At 45.6% G+C, this 22,518-nt stretch overlaps 1 protein-coding gene and 1 long non-coding RNA gene across 38 annotated transcripts in view; one reads left to right on the top strand and one right to left on the bottom strand.

The window, feature by feature from the left end:
- Positions 1 to 22,518, top strand: part of SOX5 (SRY-box transcription factor 5) — a 622,935-nt gene that overhangs the window by 321,748 nt on the left and 278,669 nt on the right. For 9 of the 37 annotated variants that reach the window (XM_032446101.2, XM_015868627.3, XM_015868619.3 and 6 more), the window contains exon 1: positions 15,587 to 15,695. The exons of 11 other annotated variants lie outside the window; for them this stretch is intronic. In XM_032446101.2, the coding sequence (XP_032301992.1) occupies positions 15,658 to 15,695 (38 nt within the window). In that variant the 5' untranslated portion in view covers positions 15,587 to 15,657. Of the gene's footprint in view, positions 1 to 14,163; positions 14,322 to 14,753; positions 14,920 to 15,586; positions 15,696 to 20,532; positions 21,136 to 22,518 lie in introns of those variants that run through there. 17 more of the 37 variants (XM_085542522.1, XM_085542417.1, XM_085542440.1 and 14 more) reach the window with 11 other exon arrangements.
- On the bottom strand, positions 13,677 to 16,328 carry LOC116653741 (uncharacterized). The gene is made up of 2 exons (XR_014944391.1): positions 15,907 to 16,328; positions 13,677 to 14,422 (listed from the first exon to the last, which is right to left on the bottom strand). It is a non-coding gene; the product is annotated as an uncharacterized LOC116653741 (long non-coding RNA).

Here is a 22,518-nt window from a genome sequence, read left to right as displayed (position 1 = left end):
CATTGCTTAAAGATCTGAAAGAAGCTAGACCAACACTGGCATTAAAAACTTGGAAATTCCTGCTCTACAGTTGCCTGTGCATACTATTAGGCAGCTTATCTTTACCTCATTTTCTATACCTAGGGATTTTATATATACAAGTATTTAGTGATGTATATTGAAACCAAAAAAGGGCTAGTTTTATAGCCAAAATTGCTTGGAAAGTAAATAACTTTAGGGCTCATTTGAGAGTGTCCTGATGATAAAATAGTACTTAACTCATACTATAGTGCTGCTATCTTGTGCTGTCTTGGCTGAGCGTGTTGTTTAACTGTACTGGAAGAATCATGTGACAAATTCTGAATATATCCTCGTGTGATTTGACAGTGACACTTAAAAAAAAATTAACTGTTGCCACTCCTTGAACTTTTGAATGACTCTAAGCAGGTATTAAGGTTATAGAAAATGTGTGTTTTTAGAAAGATTCTGATTTTAAGAGATTGTTAAATAGCGGGTTCAAACCGTTACGTTTATGTGTGTTTCCAGCCTCTTTCCTGTCTGGCAGTTTTATTCCAACCACATCCATTTTCTTTACATAGGGAATGTCTTGTTCTCTTTAATTGAAGCTGCACTTAGACTCAGATCTGAGAATGTTTAAAGTGGAATATGACAGAATGTAAGTGCCTAAATGAAATCTTATGATCCCAAGAACCTCTTCTTAGCTTCTGTCTGCTCTGATTGTGCCTAAACTTCCCAATTGCACGATTTTTTATTTTTTTTTTAATTAAAATAAAGCTCTCCCAGAAGTGCTGCTGTCTTGCTATAAATGAACAATAGCAGTTCTCCTCTTCAGAGGTCTCTCAAAATGCAGTTCTGTGTGTCTTCTCCTCTCACTGAAGGGAATACAGGTGTGGATTTCTCACTTTTTAGAAGAGTAGCCCAAGCACCAGAATGCAGAGTAATCTAGGACTGGCTGAGATCTGCAGTTCTCTTCATGTAATGATTCAAATTGTCTAGAAAGAATAGGAGATTAATTTGGCTGCAGAAAGAGATTTCTGTACTAGCATAATGGGCTAAGTAATGAAACAATCTTAATACTTCTTAATACAATCTATGGCTGTTTGGTGTAAGATGAAGGAAGAGGCTGTGGAACAAGCTCTAGAATCCAGTGCACCAGTTTCTCATCTGGGCATCTCCCCTGCTGTGTTAGTGTATCATCTTTGTGTCATGTCCTTTCCTATCAAAGTGAGCTTCTCACATCTTGTAGCAGCTTCTAGGGAGACTCACTGCATTTGACTAGTCTGCAGTCACGGCTTTAACGCCTGGCAAGTTGTTAGGAACAACAAGGTGTGAATCTGTAGCCTTCAGGCAGAGGAAGGCTAGCCCCGGCTTCTGAGGTGTATTCAGTTACTCTTCATTGCTGAACTGCTACGAGTACAGGGCATAGACGGAGAGTCATTTTTGCAGCCCTCTCTTCTTCCTCCTGTGTTTCAGAGCAACTTAGTAATCCCTTCTCTGCTCCTGACAGAAGTGGCCTGGGAAGATCCAAAGACAGAAGGTGGCTTTGAACTGTGATTCCCCAGAGGAAGGAGCAGTTCCTCAGTAGCACTGAATTCAAACACCAGCAGGGGATATTATTTGAATTCTGTTCCTACTACTTCTTTATTATCACAGATCAGTGTATTAAGCCACCTAGTTCTATACACAAGGGCTACTCTGAAAGTAATGCCTCCTGTTTTATGATGTTGCCCCATGACATCAGAGGTGAATGTTGGTGGTATGGCAGTAGAGGTTGAACCTTCCACCAATACTCCATTACATTTTATTGCACTGTGACAGATGGTAGTAGAGGGGAAGCCTGACGAAATAGCATCTGACATGGAAGTGCATATGAAGTAAAGGTATGTCACTGAATACCTTCCCATAGAAAAAAAATTGCTCCCATTTACATCTGTCAATGCTTATATAGTGGATGTAAGCACAGAGAGGCAATAGGTGATGCATTTCAGCAGTGGTGACAGCAATGTTAAAGACAAACCACTTTCCGAATCACTAAGACTTTTGTGTATGTGCCATGTAGGCTCTTAGTCATTGCTGGTGAAAGTATTCAGTTAGAGGTGCGACTATCTTGCAGAAGTGTTTTGTAGCTGACAATTTGCTCTATCAGGTAGTGTTGTGCTCTTTGTATCTATTATAGTTTTCATGGAAGTAAATAGGAGGCATTAGTTTTGAAGTAACCTACAGAGTGTACAGAGAATTAATGCATGAAGCTGAGAATAGCACCTTCAAAGTGTGAATGTCATGGTTCCCACCTCACCTCTGTAAGGAAAAAGGGAAGATGCACCTTATGCTGATTTGTGTTTGATTTAGGTTTTGGAGGCTGTTGTTGCCTGCGTCTCATTACTGGTATTTGGTTATTAGTTGTGTTATGGGTGTGTTGCATCACGGAGTCTATTTTCATGGTAGACATAGGGCTGGCTGTTCCCCAGGAGCCACTAGGTGGGGAACATGAAGGCTCCCCAGGGTGTCTGGGCAGGGCCTGTCAGCCTATGCCTGTTCCACCACCCCAACCAGGGTCCCTCCCACAGCCCCATCCAGGAGCACCAGGGCAGCCCTAGGCATCAGCCCCCCCCTTGAGGTCGAGTCCAGGCTGACACCAAGTGGGGAGGTGGGCCTGTAAGTGGGCAGGGCTGTGAGGAGCTGGATCCAACCCTGCTGAAGTCTCACTGGGCAGGGGCTGATGGTTGATGGCTCTGGGAACTGACATGGAGACCCGGGCTCTGAACAGGTATAGTAGGCTTGCAGGTGGGCAGGGACAGTCAGGGCCTAGTAGTGTCCCCAGGACCTTAGCACCTCTTGCTGGTGAGCCAGTTAGACCTGTTGCGTTAGACCTGTTGCACAGCAGCTTAGAAATAGCTCATTTCTTCCTGCTTTACATTTTCTGAAAAGTCTAACGATAGATTTGCTTTCACATTGTTTGAGATTAGTCCTTATTTCAGACAATGCTTTCAACACTAAAAGGGTCATAAAAATAGACAGTTCCTGAAGAGCTTAGAAAGAAAAACCGCTCGTCTCCCACCCTTCTCCCTCCCCCAAATTATTTAATAATGGAATGGGAAGCTTTCCCATAATCTTTCACTTGATTTTTGCTAATATGAACCTGTCAAACATCATGGCATTTCCTCACTGTGTGATGTGGAGCCAGCTGGAACCAAATAATCCACCCACATTTTCCTTCATCTTCGTATCCTGATAGGAGCTTTTGCTTAGCAGAAATGAGAAAATACCTGTTGTTCCTTTCTTACTGTCATGGTGGCCATACTGGGGCAGTTTCCCACATGGCTGAAGTGCTACCAGATCTGAATAACTATGACTAGACCAAAATTAATGAATTTTCTGTCTGGAACCCACACCCTACTCTTACAGCAGTTCAAGAGGAAAGTACTTTAAGAAATGACACTTTCCTTTCCACTCACTGCCTCGAAGAAATACTTTCAAGGATGAATTAGGAACTTTCCTCCTTTGGCTTGAAGATGCAGAGATTTGGGTATGTAAAAATACCTCTCTTCATCCTCAGTCTTACCCCTCCATAGGGTTACCACTTTTATGAAAGCGTGTGGACTTGCTGACCAGAGAACACAAGTGACTTTTATATGAACTGTAGTCTTCCCCACTGAAGCATCCACAGGGATGGGCAGCAGTACAGAATACAGCCCCCTGGTTTCGAGGCCTGATGGCTCTACAGCTGGAGGAAAGAATCTCTCCCATTTCATTTTCTGGTTTCCTGTTTCCAGCCTCTCTTTTGGTCGGTATTGCGTCTGTTTTAAGCATTAATGTTTTGTGTGTAACATCTCTCAAAGCCTAATCCATTGCTATGGACCCACCTAGTGACGGCTTTATAGATTCTTTATATTCATAAAGGCACTTTACACTTATCTCTTCATGATTTTTGTTTGTTTTGTAGTTTTTATAACGTTTGAAATACATCACAGTAGCCAATCTGAGTCCCTTCTGTGAATACTTCCTTCAGCTTTGTGTATTTAAACACATGCAAAAAAAAAGTTTACATGGTGGTTACTTGTGAATAGAGGCATAAGTAGAAGGATTATGGTCAGGAAAGTGACTTCAATATTACAGATGTATTTTGGATCACCAGAAGTAAGAACTGTCAGTAATCTAAATGTAAGGAAACTTTTTCTTGCTCATAAGGAAATGTCAGTCTATTAGCTACCAGATTAAAATGATGGCACAAGGCTCATATGTGTTTCTTGTAGTGATCTTCTGTCTTACAACTGACTCGGTGAATGTGAGAAGTCTGAAAGCTTCTGTAGGCATGCAAACTGTAAGGAATTGGGCAATGGCTTTTAGTGATAATCTACTGCTTTGCTGCTTTGCGCAGTGATCTGTGAGATTTTTGGATGGCCAGCAATGGCTCAGCAACATCTGACTCTTCAGCAACAGATGCTGAATATCTAAAAATCCTAGACAGGTGTTCCTGATTTATGCAAAGAGTGACTGCGTGCAGTCAGGCTAAAACAACAAAGATGCATGGAACTCACTGTCCACATGAAGTGGAACCTAGTAAAGCATATGTAATTTGCCTATTGCCTTTGTACAGCCCATGCAGGTGGGGGTGATCCTTCTTTCTGTTATTTCCCACATTTGGTCAACCTGTGTATTGAAATAGTCTAACAAACAGTTTCTAAGAGGCTTTATGGCTGCAGTGCCCCCCATACTGTGTATTTACTCTGCTATATTAATAGCTGAGTTGTCACATGTGAACAACCATTTTGGTACACTGAGATTGTGTATAGCAACCTTTAAAAATATGGTACTAAGAACTTCTTGTTGAATATCCTGTGTTTTAGAGATAGATAGGTCACATTATGCATCCTGTATGGGTATCAGAGAGAATGGCTGGGAGACTGCATGTAATTACCTGTGATCTAATAATGAAAACAGTGTTCACAACTAAAATTATAATGCAAGCAAATATTTCATAAGCTTTGTAAAAAAATAAAAAATAGAAAAGGAAAAAAAAAAAAAAAACAGATTTAGATTTTAGTTACAGCTGAAACCCACATGTGAAAATAGCATGAGCACTGCGCAAACCTCTGCAATCAGATTTGTTAATGCAGATCACTGGATGATTCCTAAAAACACTGTATTTTTCCTTGTAAGGGCTAGTTCAACTGTATGCAGAGACCATTAGAACTCTTACATTATGGCTTAATCTCAAAAAATCACCAGCCCTATAGCACGGTGCAGGAAGCTATAGTTCCTTCTCAGCTCTCGAGATACCTCCTTGACAAAGGAATTTCTAAATTTACAAGCTGCCTTAGTACATCAGTGTATGGTGAAAGCTCATCAACCCCTGAGGGCTTAGCAAGTCCTGAAGATGGACTTGGTTCCAAGTTCTTCTTTGAACACTTGGTTTGCATTGCCTGGTGTACAGTACTAGACAAGGGAGCGTGCTACTGGAATAGGTGTCACTTAAAACTGGGGGATTTTGTGGTTATAGCTAGCTTGAAATGCAAGAGATACCCATCTGAAACAGTAGCACGGTGTCTTGAGAATGGATTGGCTTGCTGAAACTGCAGGGAGTATATTCAGATATTTTCTAAAAGATTTTCCACATCACATTTACAAATCACTTTTTCCCTCAGCAGTGTAGCGTAGAAAAAAGTTAAGGATTTTTTTTTTTTTTCTTCAGTATTTAACACAGAATAATAGGTAAGGAGGATAAGGATAAGGGTTTTGCTGAAAAACCAAATTATTTCCTTGTCATATTCCATCACAGAGGACTTAAGAGGGCAAATCTAACCCTTAGTCATTCTTTTACAATATTAAGGATTAGCTACTGACACAGACAAGAATGAAGGAAAAGGAGGTGCTAAACCCATCAAATGAAGAGCAACAGAGTACCAGGTACAGTGAGATATACCAAAATGTGCTACTAAAAATTGATAGGGCTGCTAACTTAATATGTAGCCTTTCCTTTAATACTGGCTTCTAAGCTCTGAGGTTGGAGAAAGCAATTTTTCTGCTTCTCTTTAATTGAACAGTAGAATTGATGCCGAGAATTAGCCTAATGAATTTTGGTTCCTTGCTTGATAAATGGGTTGAAGTAGTAATAAAAAGTAAAATTAAGAGACATATAGATGAGCATTGTGATATTACGGCTATCAGTCAGCAGAGCTTTTGTAAAGAAAAATGATGTCTAATGGTATTCCTTGTGCTCGTCAACAAATAGTAGAGGACAGTCATTAGATTTTATTATTTTTTTTCCAAAAAGATTTTGAAAAACATCTTGACAAGATCCCATTGGAAAAATAGTTGTACTTTTGAGAACTAGACAGCCTTGTAAGGGACACAGGACAAAACTAAGAGTGTGGGATTGATATTTGGTGTAGGAAAGCAGTACAATGGGGGTACTCAAAATCTGAGTGTAATAGGTGGTTTTTGTTTTGTTTTGTTTTTGTATCTGTACTAATAAATTGAAAACAGTCATGATCATTGTAGTGAAACAGTGAAGAAACATTTACATCTGAGGCAAAAACTATCAAGTCGGAATGGGAGAAGGCAGAGGATTCTTCTTGCAGTGTAGGAGGATGGACAGGTTGGCTACACAATTTTGGCATTAGCAAAAACATAGTATTGCATATTGGCTGGAAAAAGGGATGTTATGATACACCTTGCCCTTTTCTAGTATGACCATGGCTACAAAGTAATGGAAAGGACCTATTTTTTCATATGAAATGTTTAACCAAAATAAGCGGAACGATTTAAACACAAGACTTAGTTGTTGAAAATGGAATAAGAAAATCACACTGGAAGTCTTGGTGTCATCTGTCAGTAGCACACCTTTTCATGTAGTACTGAGATCTTCATGTGTTAGGCCACCTAGAGATGAACATAGCAGAAACAGAAAAAAACTGAAGAGATTCAGTGTAAGTTTTAATCTTGATATTAGGAAGAAAGGTCAAAAAGAATGCTTAGAGAAAAGATATGACAGATTTTTATGAAATACCAGAGAGGAAAATGGGCTACTGCATTTTACTTTCTCAGTTATTACAAGTCATTCTTTCAAAAGAAAAGGAGGTAAATATAGAGAACAGAGTTTTCTGCAGCTTCCTATTTGGTCTAGATTCCTAGAATGTTTCCATATCTGTGAAGTAAAAGAAAAGATTTGTGTTTTCTCTGCATTATGTGCCCAACTGCAAGATTTTAGGGTTAGCCATCCAAAAAATAAACCATATTCTTGTAGTGATCTTGCAGATCACACCTCCAACAGGCAAGATTCTGAAAAGCACTTCATGTTACCTGTCTTGCCATGAGCTCCAGCTTGGGGTGCCTCGCAGCAACCAGCTGTGGTCCTCAGAGCTCATGAAACATTGTGGGGACGCACTACATCTTGGTCCCTAATTCATGTTACCTTACTCAGTAACACACTTGCACTTGTTTCCCACAGTTTGCCCTATTGGAGCCACCTGCTGCCATTCTATTGCTAGCTCAGAATTCTTTAGGAATCAAGGTTCACCTGTGACATTCTCACATGTGAAATCTTTGTGCAGAGTTTGAACCGTGTTGCTCTCGGGAAAAGGCAGTGACTACATGCAAACAGTGGGAGAGATGATTCATTGAGTGGATTGTGTGGGGTCAGGTACTAAAAACATATGTAAGAATATGGTTGTGTTTGTTGCAGAAGTGTTGAGAGGATATTTCTGATACCTGGTGTGGTGGCATTCGTTGTTTTTATGTTTTGATATTTTTATCCACGAGGTTTAGGTTGTTAACAGGCAGAAGTTATCTAATTTATTTTAAGTTATTTATTGGACAGGGGTCAGGCACTCGTAAATTATGGACTGCATTCTCAGTGAATCAAAATATTTAGGTTGTGTGTGAGGTTCAGTTCTTGGCATCGTGTCACTAATTACTTTTACACAACTCTGAAATAATGACAAAAGGAAAATGCATCAACAAAGAAAGAGAAATTAAACTTTGTAAAACAAAACAAAAGCAACATCAGAAATAGAAAGTGTTATTTAAAGGGAAAAGCGGGTGAGCAAATGTGCAGTCTGGATTCAGTGCAGTGTTAGATGGCAAGAGAAGAGACACTCAGCCTTGGATCTTCTCCAGGCACAGAAAAGTTTATGATGTAAGTTTTCTTTGATAAACATTCCTGAGAAACTACTTTGTGCTTTAATCTAAATGAGCGTTGGTCTCAATCCAGTTATCTTTTTGTTGTTGTTTTGGCTGGCTTTTTTTTTTTTTTCTTTTTCTTTTTCTTTTTAGTATTTCCTTCCTGATTGTTTTATACTCTCACTACAGTTCCATGCCACCTGTTGAGAATCTGTCTTGCTTCCAAGCTAAGTGGTAATAGAAGGTCGTCCACTCTGTACCTGGGTGGCGTTAGGGCTCTTAAAAAGCATCCCTCGGTATTCCAGTGTTCCCACAATTACCATAGCAGTACTTGCTCTGTTTCTGCAACGAAGTGTGGAAGCGTTCCCAGGGGCACTCACCATGGCACCCAGCAATGCTGCCAGCCTCTAGCTGTCCCGTGTAACAAGAGGAGCAAGAGGTTTTCTCTGCAGAACTAACAGTAAAAAAAAGTAGTCAATCTGTTTTATACCATACTTGCCTATTTATTTATCTGTAATAGCCGCTGAATTGGGGGTTTTGCGTTGGAAGTGGGAGCTTAGCTTTTTGTTTCAACAGAAATGGATGACATTCATTCTGCTTTTACCCCAAAGTGGAAAATCACACAAAAAACAGCATCAGAGCTGCTTTAAAATGAATGAGCGCATATAGTACAGTTTTGTTACTTCAGAAATGTAACATAACTCTACATCCTCAGTGGCTGCTGTTTCAGCGTGCAAGGTGTAAGATAGCAACATTTCACGACTCCTTCCAGAGATGCATTTAATGTCATTAGAATCATAGCTTAATTTACAGCTTGATCTTCCCAGTGACATGTATAACAAGTTAAATATCAGTAGAGTGCATTTAATAAACACTAATTTGTATTAATCTTATCACAGACTGTATATGTTATGCAGCGAACGTGTGTGGTACATTAGAAAGGGGATGTATTTACAAATCTGTTCTGAATTTAAAAACCGCACATTTCAGCATCTATGTTTTTTGAAACATTTGCTGTGTAGTGGTTACATGAATACTTGTGGTTATACAGACTAAAAAGGAATAATGTAGATAAACAATTTACAGCATGTAATAATTTTATCTTTTCTGTGTTCTTTGTTTAATTACAGTTAGTCTAAAATGTAAACTGGTTTTGATAGAAGGTATTTCTTGCAGAAGACCTAATTCTTCATGGGTCTTCTAATACAAAGTGAAAAGAAAATAGTCAAATTATTTGGAAGCATTTTACATTGCCTCTTCTTCTAATCCAAATGAGTGTGTGAGATGGAGGGCATCCATGAACTGAGCTATATGTGCGTCATGCCCACCCAGAAGAGCTCAGGCTGGTTAGCTGAAGGTGGCTGATAGCCCTATGGTAAAAAGATAAGAAATGATCCCAGTGGCACTGGAAGATGGTGTAAAGAAGCAGACAGCAGAGGTAGATGTGGGCCTGGAGAATTCTGATTGCAAACACCAGAGCAAACCTCAGGACTGCAAAAAGAAGGAACACCTGTAGAAAGTGCACAGAACTATCTATGGTGGATTATTACAAATCACCCTTGAGCTTTTAATTGCATGATGCTTGTTTGATATCGGGCAATCAATGGGAGCAAATTTGTTTGTTTTAAATCCAGCCTCCTTGGTGCATAGGTTAGGAAGAGCGGATTATAGTGGAAAATGCAGTCAGGTTAGGAACACAGAGACAAAATATAATGCTCATAGCCCTTGTCGGTGGATGAGTTTGTATAGTATTGCTGTTGGGGAAATGTCAATTCTGTGGTGATAAGCTCTGCAGGCATTGTATTGAGGGAGACTCAGAAAAACCCGCTGGGTTAAGTGGAAAGATCTCAATTTCAGTGCACTTTGAGTCATGCTCAGCAGTTACTATCTAGTTTTATAAATAGATCAAAGTTGTGGCATTAGGGTACGTGGGCTCAGAGGCTTATGTTTGGCTATAAAACTGAAGTTGCTCGTTCAAAAGAGACTCGATCTCTCCCAACCACTCCTCCACGCACACACCAGGGGAAAAGGGAGTCATTTCCGTCCGATGGGAGTTGGCTGTCTGTATGAAATGAGCGAAGTTCATCATCCGGTGTATTGTGGCAGGCATTTACATGTTGCTAACAGTCATCCCAAATGACACTGAGGAGGGATGTTCCTGCTGGCATTGTTGTGCCAGGGGCTGAAAATGGGCTGGGCTTTGGCAGTGGCAGAGCAGTCCCTTGGATGTGATCGGCCTGCGCAGGATGGGGTGAGTGAGGTGCAGCTGCAGGTTTTGACTGGGATGGTACTTTGTGTGTGAAATAGTCATGCTTGAAAAAGAAGTTAGAAAGAAGACTGAGAGCAACAGGTTCTTAATCTAGTAACACTTTGTGTTCAGAGCCATGATGAGAAACTGTAGACTTTAAATCCGGCTAGCTTCCTAAATAACTGTAAGGGCACTTCCTATCCATGGATATTTCCCTATCTTTTTTTGGTTGGTTTTTTGTTTGTTTGTTCTGTTTGTTTGTATTGATGGATTTTGTTTTGTTTTGTTCTGGTTTTGCATGTGTTTACATATCATTTTGTTTCTAAAAATGCACAGGTGGTTACAGTTCTGTATGAATTTTGAGTTGCCTTTACCTCAACCGATGTGGAGCGGATGGAATCAAAGAAAGCAGAGTTGATAATAAAGGGATGAGAAACTCTGTAATTATTTTTACTGGCCCTTAGGGAAGTTTGAATTCCAATTTTTGATGAAGATTCAGATTACTCCTTAAGGGTAGTGTCAGTACTCCTTTATGGGGAGTGCTGCAGATGATAGACCCCCACTGAAATAGAAGGTAAATAGCTGATAAATGAGGGCTTCTCGCTTGCAAGTGAAATGCTTTTACTTTTCCTTGAAGAAATTCAGTAAATTGAAAAACTCGAAATAGCACAGAAATTTCAGTCCTCCAGACCGCCTTCTCCTTCTCAGATTTTGCGATCCTATATTCAGCGCTCCGTTTTGCCAACACCAAACATGCCTGATGTGGCATTTACATTCTTTTTAAAAAAGCATAGATTAGTTATATTTCTAAGAGTTAACTTCTTCTCTTGACACATGTACTTAATTCCCGTTAATGGAAATGGCAGTTAGGCATGCACACTGAAAGGAAAAATCTGTTCCGAAGCATATGATCCAAACTGCATTGTAGCTAAACATTTCCATACTCTGAAATAAGCACTCATTATTTGCAAGATATTCTTCGTAGTAAATGCATGAACCCCACTCCGTTCTCCTTTCTCTCTCTTAACCTGTTCCAAAAAACCCTTGCTTAGAAATGTTAGAGTTTCATTCCTAATGCTGTAGTTGTTTTGGATATATGCCTAAAAAAGAAAATCTATGTAGGATCTTCAGGGTTTTGCATATTTTCTATGAGAGTTTTCCAGTAAATCATTCTGTGGAATATCTTACATTTCCTTGGACTTTGTAGGTCTCTATTATTAAAACCTACAGTGGAAACAACAAAACATGAAAAGCTCACTTTATTTTCCAGCACTTCCTTTACTTACAATATTGCAGCAGCTGCCAAAGGCATCAGGCTGAAGTGTTATCATTTGATGGGTTTTATTATTTTATTTTTTTTAAATCATCTCCTTAGTTTAAGGCTTTCTTTCTGCCCATTTGCTTGTATATAAAGACCTGTGGATTCTGTAATATTCGTGAGTTATGGTATTTCTAACTTGAGCTGGGTGGATAATTGATTTTTTGGTTCATCTCTTGAACTGGAGGACCACGATAGCAACAAAAAATCACTAGCACACAAAAATTCAGATAAGAATTTATAATTTGAGATGTTTCCTGCACCTAAATGGAAGTCAGAGCCTTTTGGTTCCTTTCAACCCCAACTGCCCTGTTTTGCCTGAACCTTTTTGGTTTGGGCACCCCTCAAAGGAACAGAGCAAAAGAAGTGCAAAGGGAAGGGCTGGCGGGGGGAGGCTTCATTTTTCTCATCACGTGGGGGTATTCGGACTTACATCCTGATTCTCAGCTTGAGAAGAGCTGAACAAGGCTTGTAGTTACGTATTGTCTTAGTTTCAGCTCGAGCTGACTCGTCATTGATTCCAAATTCCTCATTTTCTCCAGTTTCTGATAAGACAACAGCTTTTGTTCTACATCCTCGCAATTTGTACAAAGCAAGGCTTCAAGATGACCATAGGAAAGTTTCAAAGATCCCCTCAAACCATTTGTTTGGCTTGCTGCTTCTTGCAATTAGTTGAACTTACTACAAGAACATAATTTTACATATGAATCTACAATAACACAGTGACATCCATACACTAATGCAGCAATACGATATTAATACAGCGGTAACGGTAACTTTTTTTCCCCCTTTTTGGACCGTGATTCCTCTCACCAAGCTGGGAGCTCAGAAAACATGGGATGAAGGAAACTAAGGAGAAGGAGATAGGCACTAAGTGGCAAACACAGTATGGTAAGTGCTCTAAGCTAGGGCTAGGGTAAGGGAAAAGAAAGGTTTATGTCAGAAACATTCAGAGCAATGATCTCTGCTTCCTTTCTTTCTTCCTTCCATTTCCTCTCTCCTTCCCAGCACTCCCTCTTGCTTGTTTATCTTTGTTTTCTCCCCCAGCATTTCTTTGTTGGTGAGTTCTCTTGTGTTGTGTTTTTTTCCCCCTTTTATAATGGTTCAGGTCTGGCCGATGTCCTGTTCCATAGTTCCTGATGTAGGCAGCGATTGCTCTGGTTCATAATCATATAGCAGAGATCTGCCTGAGGAGCCTCAGCTTGCTGGGCATGACGCAGACTGGGACTCGGAGGGGATGTGCTCGTTGTGCTGAAGATGCTTTAACAGGGGGGAAAATAGAGGTAAATATACGTGAACAGAGAAGGGCAGTTGTGGCGTGGAGCTGAGCTGGAAAAAGAAGACAAGGTTAGAGATCTGGATGGGGCTAATGTACAGTCAGAATACGGTAGTCCCAGAGACATTGCAGACTCTTTGAATGAAAGGTCATCTTCATCTCCCTACAGCTGGAGCTCCTGACTGGCTTCTGTCTGTAGGCAGCTCCCAGGGCTAAGGGCAAGCAGGCTGGAGCAGAACGTGGAATGGCAGAGCAGGAGCAGCATCTGCTGAGGGGCAGTCAAAGGGAAAAGGCTGGGGGCTCTCACAAGTGTGAGCAGTGGGATGAAGTGTGCTTTAACCACGTGTAAAAAGTCACGCCTTTCCGAGGAGAGCAGCAAAAACACACAGCGTGTTTCAGCAGCGTGAGGGCTGCTGCGGGCTGAGGCGCGTGGATCTTTGTTTCCCATCCCGTTGCTGCATTTGGCTAACGGTGTCAGCCTGGGCAAGCTGCTAAGCCTGTCTGCATCTCAGTTTCCTTATTTGAGGCCAAATTCTCCTACTAAGTAGCCTCCTACTCCACACAGAGATTTGCTGATTTGAATGGAGCCCCTGTGGAGCGAGATACTTTTCAATACAAATAAAGTTTTGGAATCAGCCCTAATTATATTTATTACCTGCAGAGGAGTAATGTGAGACTTAACGTGGTTTGAGACACTCAGATGAAAGAGAAAGTATGTGGAATTGTTCTTTTTAATCATCCGCCGCCTTTTCAGTGTCTACCTCACAGCTGTCCTAAAAGGGCTAGCTACTAAATAACAAATAAAAATCCTTGTACATAGTAACGAGGTTTGTCAGGCTCCCATGAATGAACCTCTGTGGAAAATATTATTAGCCAGGGGCTACTGGAGGAAATCGGCAGAGCTGCCCCACGGCGAGGAGCCATTAGGTCTCCCTCCTGCCAGCAGCTGGCAGAGCCCCCGGGATGGGCTCGGGGGGGACGGGCCAAGGGCAGCCTGGGGGATCCTCCTGTGTGCTGGGCCCCGCGCCCGTCCCCAGTGGGGCCGAGCTCCTTGGGGTGACAGAAGCGTTCATCCAGGGGTGAAGCCAGTGGTGCCTTCGTGCGGCGCTGGACTGAGCGGCCCCAGCCTGAGCCTGCTGGGTTACAACATGTGCATGGACGGGGGCGGAGGGGTGGCGGGGGAGGGGAGGTGGCGGGGGGGAGTTAAATAGGGTAGTATTAATAAAATAACACACTTTTCTTCGGGGGGGATTTCTTTCGGCCGGTGGGCACGACGATATCGAGTGCTTCGTGGCTGCTCCGTGTGGATGTGCCCATAAACTGGTGCAGCCAAGTTGCGTTCTGCGCGCCGCCAGGAGGTGAGGGCGAATGGGGGGGTCGGGGGGGGGAGAAGCGAACCTCATCCCACCGCTGTGGGGTCAGAGCCTCGTGGGCTTTAAAGGCCTTTAATGTTGTCCAGCTGCAAATTAAAGCAGAGAGAGAGAGAGAGAGAGAGAAAGGAATTAGGGCTGGGGAACTGGAAAGAATGGAGGATAGCTCCGTGGGTGTGTGCGCTGGGGAGCGGTAGACCGGTGTGTTGTGCTCTGTGGGGTTTTTCTCCCTTCCTCTCATTTTTCCCCGCTCTCAGCTCGTTGTGCCGCTGCTCCCGGCGCTGGGACGGGCGCTGCCCCGCGGTCCCGGCTCCCACCCTCTGTTCCCTCCGTCCGCGCCTCACCCCGGGGAGCGCGTTTGGGGACGGGCCGGGGGAAGAGGTGCGGGGAGGAATGGAGCGTCCCCAGGGGAAGGGCCCCAGCGGAGGAGGGCAGAGCCGCGTTTGTTGTTGTTTGCGCGTGTGCGCTCCGCTCCGCACGCCGCTACCTTTCCCCCGGCGCACGGCGGGGCCGTCTGATGGAGTTTGGAGCGGAGGCAACTCCGGGTGCGCTGCCAGGGCGGCTCACGGCGCTGCGCGGAGCGGCAGTGAGTGACAAGTTGTTTACAGGTTTCCTTGAAGGGGCCTCTGCTATATTTCAATCTGTCAAAGTTGCTTTTCTTCCCGCGAAACAATGCCTGATTGTTGTGGGTTTTTTTCCTCCCCTCCCCAAAGAGGGAGAAAAAGGGAGAGGAGGGGAGAGATCGGGGCTGGTTGGGGGGGGGAGAAAGGAAGGCGGGGGGGAGTAAAGGAGTGGAAATTCTTCCGAGCACAAATGCCTTTGGTAACATTTTTCTGCGCCCAATCCTTTCTCCCCCGTTGCAACTCGCAGAGAGTTGGTAACTGGTTCCATTTAATCACTCCGCTCTCGTTTTATCTCCTCTCCCCGCTGATCTTCCTCAGCGCAGGGGATTTGCTCCCGGTTTAGGTGGATTGTCAGGCTTTTTTTTTTTTTTTTTTTTTTTCTTTTGTTTTTTTTCAGTCATTATTTTATTCTTTTCCTCCCTCCCCACCCCCCACCTCTTTATTTTTCTTTTCCCCCCGCTCTCGGGGCCGCGGGTGCGCAGCGCCGCGCCGCCGCGGGGGGAGCCCGGCGAACGGGGCTGCGGCGGCGCGGCCCCTTTAAGAGCCTGGTCAAGGAGCCCTCGCTCAGAGCAGCGCGCCGGGAGGGAGGCGGGAGGAGGGAGAAAATCCATCGGTGTGGAGGGCTCGGGCTCACTTGACAGGTTCAGTCGGAGGCGACCATAGGTGGCTGCTGTGACAAAGGGAAACTGCGCTTTTCCAGCATGCTCACTGACCCTGATTTACCTCAGGAGTTTGAAAGGTGAGGCGACTTGGTGGGGCGGGGGGGGGGGGGGGGGGTAGGGGGGCGGGCTGCGATGGGTTTGGCGTTCGCTGGTTGTTGTTGTTGCTTTTTTTTCTTTTCGGTGTGGGGGGGATGGGGGGGTTCTCTGTCTTTTCCCATATTTCCCTCGCTGTTCGCGATGCCCGCACTCGGCGCGATGCCCCCGCTCCCCCACCCCGCCCCGCGTCACCTCTCCGCTGTCACGGCGTGGGGGGGAAGCGGGGGATGCTCGGATGCTGCTCTCCGTGCGGCTCCGTCCCGCCGGGAGGTTTCCCCGCACTGCTCGGTGCCCTCCCGGCAAAGTTTGGGGCCGCCGCGCCGGGAGCGCTTCTCTCCGCTCCTCTCCGTGCGACCTTTGTTGGCCGCGCCGCCGCCGGGCCCGGCCCTGCAACGCGGGGCCGGGAAACTTGCTGCCAACTTGCGGCCCTCCCTCCGGGTGCGGGCAGCCCCCGCTCCGCTCCGAGTCCGCCGTCCCCGGCCGCGGGCGGGAGGGATGCGCTGCCGGGGGGGGGGTGGGGGGGGGGGCTCGTCTCGGTGCGATCTCCCTCCTGTATAAACATTTGGTTGTATCCGGCGGTGCGGTGCGAGCTAGGTGCTAGACCAGCTGGGTACAAATATGCTCAGGCAAGCTGTTCGCCGCTCGGAGCGCTCCGGAGGGGAGGCAGGGAGGGAACGGGTGGGAGCGGGCAGAGGAGGACGGGAAGGAGCGCCCGAATTGAGGCATCGGAGAGAAACGAAATTGGGAAGTGCGGAAAAGAACTATTTTAACGCTTTCTGCCCTCTTTCTGCAAGCAGAGAGCTTTTCTGCCAGAAGTGGGGTTGGTGTGTGGCGCTGCTCCCCACGCTGCCCTCCTATCGCCGATTTTCCAGACTTGTGTGGAATACTGGGCATTTTGCTTTGCTTTGTTACCGTTGCAATAACAGAGGAAGATGCTTTTGTACACGTGCGTCGTACCAACTTAGTGCAACTACCTGAGGAAACTGCTGGTGCTGCTGTGCTGAAGCGGTGCGGCATCGCAGCGGTGCCTCTGTCCCTACAATGGACAGATGAAAGTGCTCCGTGGGCCTTACCGAGGTCCCATCCAGACGTGTCCGAGCGAGCGGGTTGGGTTATTCTTTGAACTTTGTGGTGAGCAGCGTGCATGTAGAGCCTGCCAGGCAGAATATGGGTCCTTTCATTTTCCTGCTGGTGGACTTTTCTTCCTCTGAAGTCTCTGTGCGTTTATATCAGTTCGATATACAAACAAATCATTGCGGACAGAACATCTCTTGCAGAAATAAAGCGAGTGCCTCCGCTCCGTTTTTGTAGGCGTCCGTCTTGTTTTCAGGGATCCCAGAGCTGCTCCTGTGCACATTCCAGTTAAATAGTCAATACATCGCTCTCCGTTTGCTGCGCAGATAACAGCGAGCGGTAGGGATGGGAAGCCATAAAAACGAACCTCGGGACACATCACTTTTTTTATTATTATTATTATTGTTATTTTCTATACAATTTTCCCCCTGCAGTTGAAATTGGTGATCCCAACCAATACCTCTGTTAATCATTACCGTTTGTTTACACGGCGTGTGTTTGACTGGAGTTGCACAGGCACACAGAGCAGCCCCTGCCCATGTCACAGATGTGTGTTTGCCAGGAGCCGGCCGTGAGGACGCGCTTCCTCTCCCCCACGGATGCTCAGACACACGTGGGTTTGCGGGGTTCATGTGTGTACGTGGGCATGGTGTGCAGGGGACGGGGTTTCAGGCAGTTGTCGCAGGTTGTTATCCCACATCGGCTGCAGACGCTGCTCCTGGAACACAGTTGTGCAGCCACTGGGGTCCCACAAGTCATATATACATGACCGCTCCGCTTGCGCTGGTGCTGTCCTTCTACCGTTCCCTGGTAAAATGGAGCAGCAGGGTATAAGGCTGTCAGGCACAGTGCTTGCAGTTTGGCTCTCAGTGCCTGCCCATCACTCAGGGGGTCCCTCTGCATCCCCTCCCGCCCCTCCGTCATATCTGGGTGCATCCTGGGGAGCTGCAGGCAGCACCGAAACTTTTGGACACCTTAACTTGGGGAAGCTGAGGTGATGGGGCTGCTTTGGAGGCTGTGGTCATTACCGTGGGCATTCGCTGTACACACTTGGAATGAAAATGATCTCGAGTGTCAGACGGATAAACACTCATTAATTCATTCAGCATCAGTAGTAAATTGCACTACATTTTGTGAGCCGGCATGTATAATTAATTGTCGTGCCAAAAACGTGAGGACTGTCGTGCTTTCCCGAGAAGTTCCTCGATTCTTTATTCCTGTTTGTGGCGGCTCTGTTGCCTGGCGCAGGGGAGCACCACAATGCATGCGGGGGATGAGGTCTGCAGGAGGGGTGTAGGGAGGAATCATAACTGGAAACTGCTCTGCTTGTTTCATGGAGCAGAGGTACTCCTAGGGTGTGCGTTGGGCACTACCTGTGGCACTCTGAATGGGCTTAAATGTCTCAAAAGTGACAACTCTTCTGTTGCTTTTTATATTTTTAAAGGCTGGCTGTTATGCTTAAATATACCAAGTATGGCCACAACAGAAAGAAAGTTTGCTCTGTGGAAATACAGAGAGAATTTAGCTGGAACCGTCACAGACAACTGTGAAATGTACCGAATGATGAGGTCTCGGAAATGCCCAACATAAAGTTTTAATGTCTTAATAAAATCTGGTAAATGAAAAATAGATAAAGCGACTGCTTAACAATGTCCCCAGTGTAGGGAACGTTCTTAAACCCAAATTAATTACTGCATATTTACATTTCTCTGTAGACTGAGAGGGAGGCTCCGCTCAGCATCAGGACCAAGTGATGTCCTTTGCCTTTCTCTCTGTCATTCTTTTCTGTTTTCTTTCCTTTCTTTTGATACACTAGTTCGAGGTAAGGAAGTATGTGTGAAAGAGGGAAGGCGAGGTTAGTGCTTCCTCAGGAGAAAGGCAGAGCTGGCAGACAAAAGGCACGGACCGAGCAGTGGGATGGGGACAGCAGAAGAAGTTCAGTATCGCCAGTCAGTGGTTCTGTGCCCTGGAAGTGTTCTGAGTGCTGGTGAACGGCACGTAGAAGGGAGAGGCGAGGATGTAAAGCAAGCCTCTGCTGGGAGGAGAGAAATATACTTAGCTGCTGCGCCGCTTTGCTGCACGAGTCATTTCAGACTCCCACTGAATTTATTTTGGGGTTGTACCAACACTGTCAAATGGAGAAATCATTTTCCTAAAAGGAAACTTTGCGTATTCCTAAGTGCTTTTCTTAGCTAAAGTTACCCTAAAAGCTTTCTTCCTTCTACTGTGTTCGCTGAGAGTTCTGGAGAAAGAATAATGCCTTTCTATCAGACGCCTTGCTCAGAATGATGTTCCACTCTCCTCAAACCTACCTGTAGATGTAAGAGTGATTACTCCTTCATTTAAAGTAAGCCAATGAGATTTCTTTAGTATTGAGCTAAGTAGCATTTACCTCTCACTGAGGTGCTTTCAGAAGGTGACTTTGTGGCTCGTGTGTTCAGGTTTTGGGTCTGGAGAGTGGATGCAGTGCCAAGCGGAGGTTTCAGCTGGTGGTTCTTCGCCGCGTCAGAAATGGGCGCGATTTCATTTCTCTGAGATGAGTCTGAAGGAATTAATTCACTTGCCGGCTACTCGTTAGCGTCCTGTGTGTGTTCCTTTCACTTGCTGTGCTCACGCTTGCCGAGGAAGAAGTTGACTGTTACAGATTATAGATTTTAATGGCCATCTCTCCAATTTACCAATTGCTGCGACTGTGACCCGGTCTTAGAGAGCAAAAAAAAGCCCAAGCGGGAGAAGGCTGAGTGACACGCCAGCCTGCACAATCCCACTGTTGTGCTCTCTGTGTTCGAGTCAAATCGGGAGTTTGGCACTGCTAATTCTGGGTGGCTGGCTCATCATATGCATTCAAGGAGTTAATTAAAACACACACAAACACATACACACGCTCTCCCTCCACGCATCTTGCACTGTCTGTGTGCATGGTGTTTGTGACTGGTACCTTTAGGAAGGAGAGGAATTGTTGTTCCTCCTCTTGCTGTCTGGAGAGTTGAAATACAGAAATAGTTTACAAAATATTTACTGCTTCTTGGGGAGCTTTTAACAAGCACTTATGGCTTTATGCTGTAAGAGGCACATAGTGCCTTGCTGAGGTATGCGAACGCAGAGTCCCGGTGATGGGATGGTGTGTTTGTGTGATGTGACCTCCTGATGCTGGGTAGGATACTTTCAAGTTGCCGTATACCTCTGCCTTCACGACTCCTGCAGAAGTGAGTCTGACATCCTCTCGGCTCTGTCTGTTCTGTGGGTGTCCTGCTCGGGCCTGGTTTGCTGTAATGAGCTCGGCAGTGGAGGGGAGAAGCGGGGTCGCGTACCTGCGCATGCTGCCAGCGCTCAGTGCCTACTGCCGTGGTGCTCGCAGCGCTTCGTTGGTGGCTGCGGTGCGTCCGTGCTGATGCTAAGCAGGCAGCATCCCGAGCAGCCGGGCGCTTTTCCCTTTGAAAACACTCGCGGCTCTTCCTCTATCTCGAAGAGCGCACGACGCTCCGATGCTTGTTAGGCGCAGAAAAGCCGCGTCTCGCTGCCTGTCTGCCTCGGGAACTGCCAGCGGAGCAGCTCCATCCCGCTCTCGCACCGCCCAGCCCGGCGGAGTGACTTCGGGAGCTCGGGGCCGCGTTCCCCTCCCCAGCGAGCTGAGCCGGCACCCGGCGGGCCCCGTCCCCGGGCTGCCAGGCCTGCGCTGCGTGCCGCCGCTCCCCGCTGGGCCGCCAGGGGGGCGCCTGAGGGCGGCGAGCGGGGACCCCGGAGCGGGGTCGGGACGGGACGGGCTCGGCCGGAGAGAGGTCCCTCCGGAGGCCCGGCCCCTTCGGGCTGCTCCCGCTGCGGGGAGCGCTGCTCGTGGCACTGGGCGCAGTGGATGGGGATGGAGGGACGTGTGAGAGTAATTCGCTGCGTTACGGGTTAGTTTTATTATGATTTCTTTTGAGAGAGGGTGCAGGTTTTTTTTTTCTTTATTCTTAAGATAAAAATAAAAAACAATAATAATAATAAAAGGAAGGAGGGAAGAACGTATGTTGCCAGCCGTGCCAGGTGCTACGGGCAGCGGAGGAGCGGCGAGGCGCTGCCCGCGGTGCGGGGCTGCCATGCTGCGCGCTGGCGGGGGCGGGCTGCTGCGAAGAGATGGGAGCGTTCTCCTGCCCCCTCCGCTGGGTCCGTCCAGGCACTTCTCTCCAGCTTGTCCTTTCGTCACTTTAAGGGGAAAAAAAAAAGGCATTTGTTCAGCGCGGTGGTACAATGTTTGACTTGTAGAACGCGGTCGGAGTGAACATGAGAACAAGCTTGGGGCTCACTCTGAAAGTTTGACGTTGGCATTGACCTTGTTTCCCTTAAAAGTGGTGTGGGATCAATCAGGTAACATTTTTTCAGTCGTTCCGTTTGTAACTATAAAAGGCTGTGCTGTAACTGTATGAAGGCTATATTGTAATTGTATTGTCGTTCTTAAAATTGGTGTTTGACATGTTTCCCGATTACCTTTTTATACTTCTTATTTTGGTTCTTTCAAATGGCCAGTGTGGAACTTCACATCGGCAGCTCTTCTTTAAGATTTATAGTAATTTAATGTTAGTCCTGTTTTACCGGCGCTTTGCCATCATGTTTTCTCAAGTTCATACCGACTTCTTTCTTTTTTCTTTTTTCTTTTTTCTTTTTATCCATAAGATGTGGGTGTCTTAGTGCTATTTGATCTCAGTACATCCTAAATGGTACGTTAGTGCTAATTTTTCTGCTTCATTGCATTGTAGTATTACCGCTGCTTATTTGATACTGTCTTTATGGAATCTTACTTGCTCTTAACGTAATTCCACTACTTTGGGGGCTAAAATATATGGCAACTGAATAGAAATTGAATTTTCTTGTGAGAATTACCTTTTCTTTCTTCTGGTGAGGAATGTTGTGCCGGGGCAAGCCTTAATTTTGAGTAGTAAAAACCTTTGTCCACATCTGATGTGCTTCAGTACCTCTGTAGCTCTGGAGAAAAAAGACTTGGGAATGTAGTCAATGTAAAGTGAAACCCATACAACTTGTCATCCTCTTGGCTTCTTTGGCGCTGAGCTTGTCATTTTCTTGATTTTAAGAATGTGGGAGTGAAAAAAAAGGTCCCGACTTCCATCCATTCACCTTGCAGGTTGGGCTTGGGCAGAGATGATCTGTCTGACGGTGAGCCAGAGCTGCGTGCCAGCTCCATAGACAGCGTAGGACCAGGGGGAAGGAAGATGGCAGAACCATTCAGAGCTTTGTTCTTACTTTTATAGCTTGGTTAACTGAAAAGCTTTCACCTCTCCTGTTTGGCCAACTAAAAGCATGAGCCTGGAAAGCATGAGCCTGCAGTCGCTCTGAGTTTTGGACAGTGCACTGGGTTGCTTTAGGCTGTGTTACCTGCCATTTGCTGGGTGCCCCAAAGGGGCTATGCTTCCGTGGAGTGGAAAGCCACCAAAACCCATTGCAGACCGAAAGACGCATAGGCAGTTTTGTGTATGGTTTTTATAATGTGGTCATTCTGGGGGCATTCCTTGCTTCAGAACAAGGTTGAACGATGGACACAAGGTGCTGTGTTCCATCTCTGCTGGAGTCGTCCCGCCTGTGTTAGGGTTGGGGCACCTTTGTAGGGTTGGGTACTGGGAGCGGGCATTGCTGCAGTATCCACGCAGTGTCCGACTGCAGGGAAATTATCTGCTTCTAGAGAAATTCCCTTAAGGGCCTCTTTGCAGGAATATTGTAAAGCAAGACTTGGAAACA

This window comes from Coturnix japonica, chromosome 1 (genome assembly GCF_054131305.1).
Source record: "Coturnix japonica strain WE chromosome 1, WE-NBRP24, whole genome shotgun sequence".
Lineage (NCBI taxonomy): Eukaryota > Metazoa > Chordata > Aves > Galliformes > Phasianidae > Coturnix > Coturnix japonica.
The sequence above is the reverse complement of the archived record's forward strand: the minus strand, read 5'-3'. Positions and strand labels throughout refer to the sequence as shown.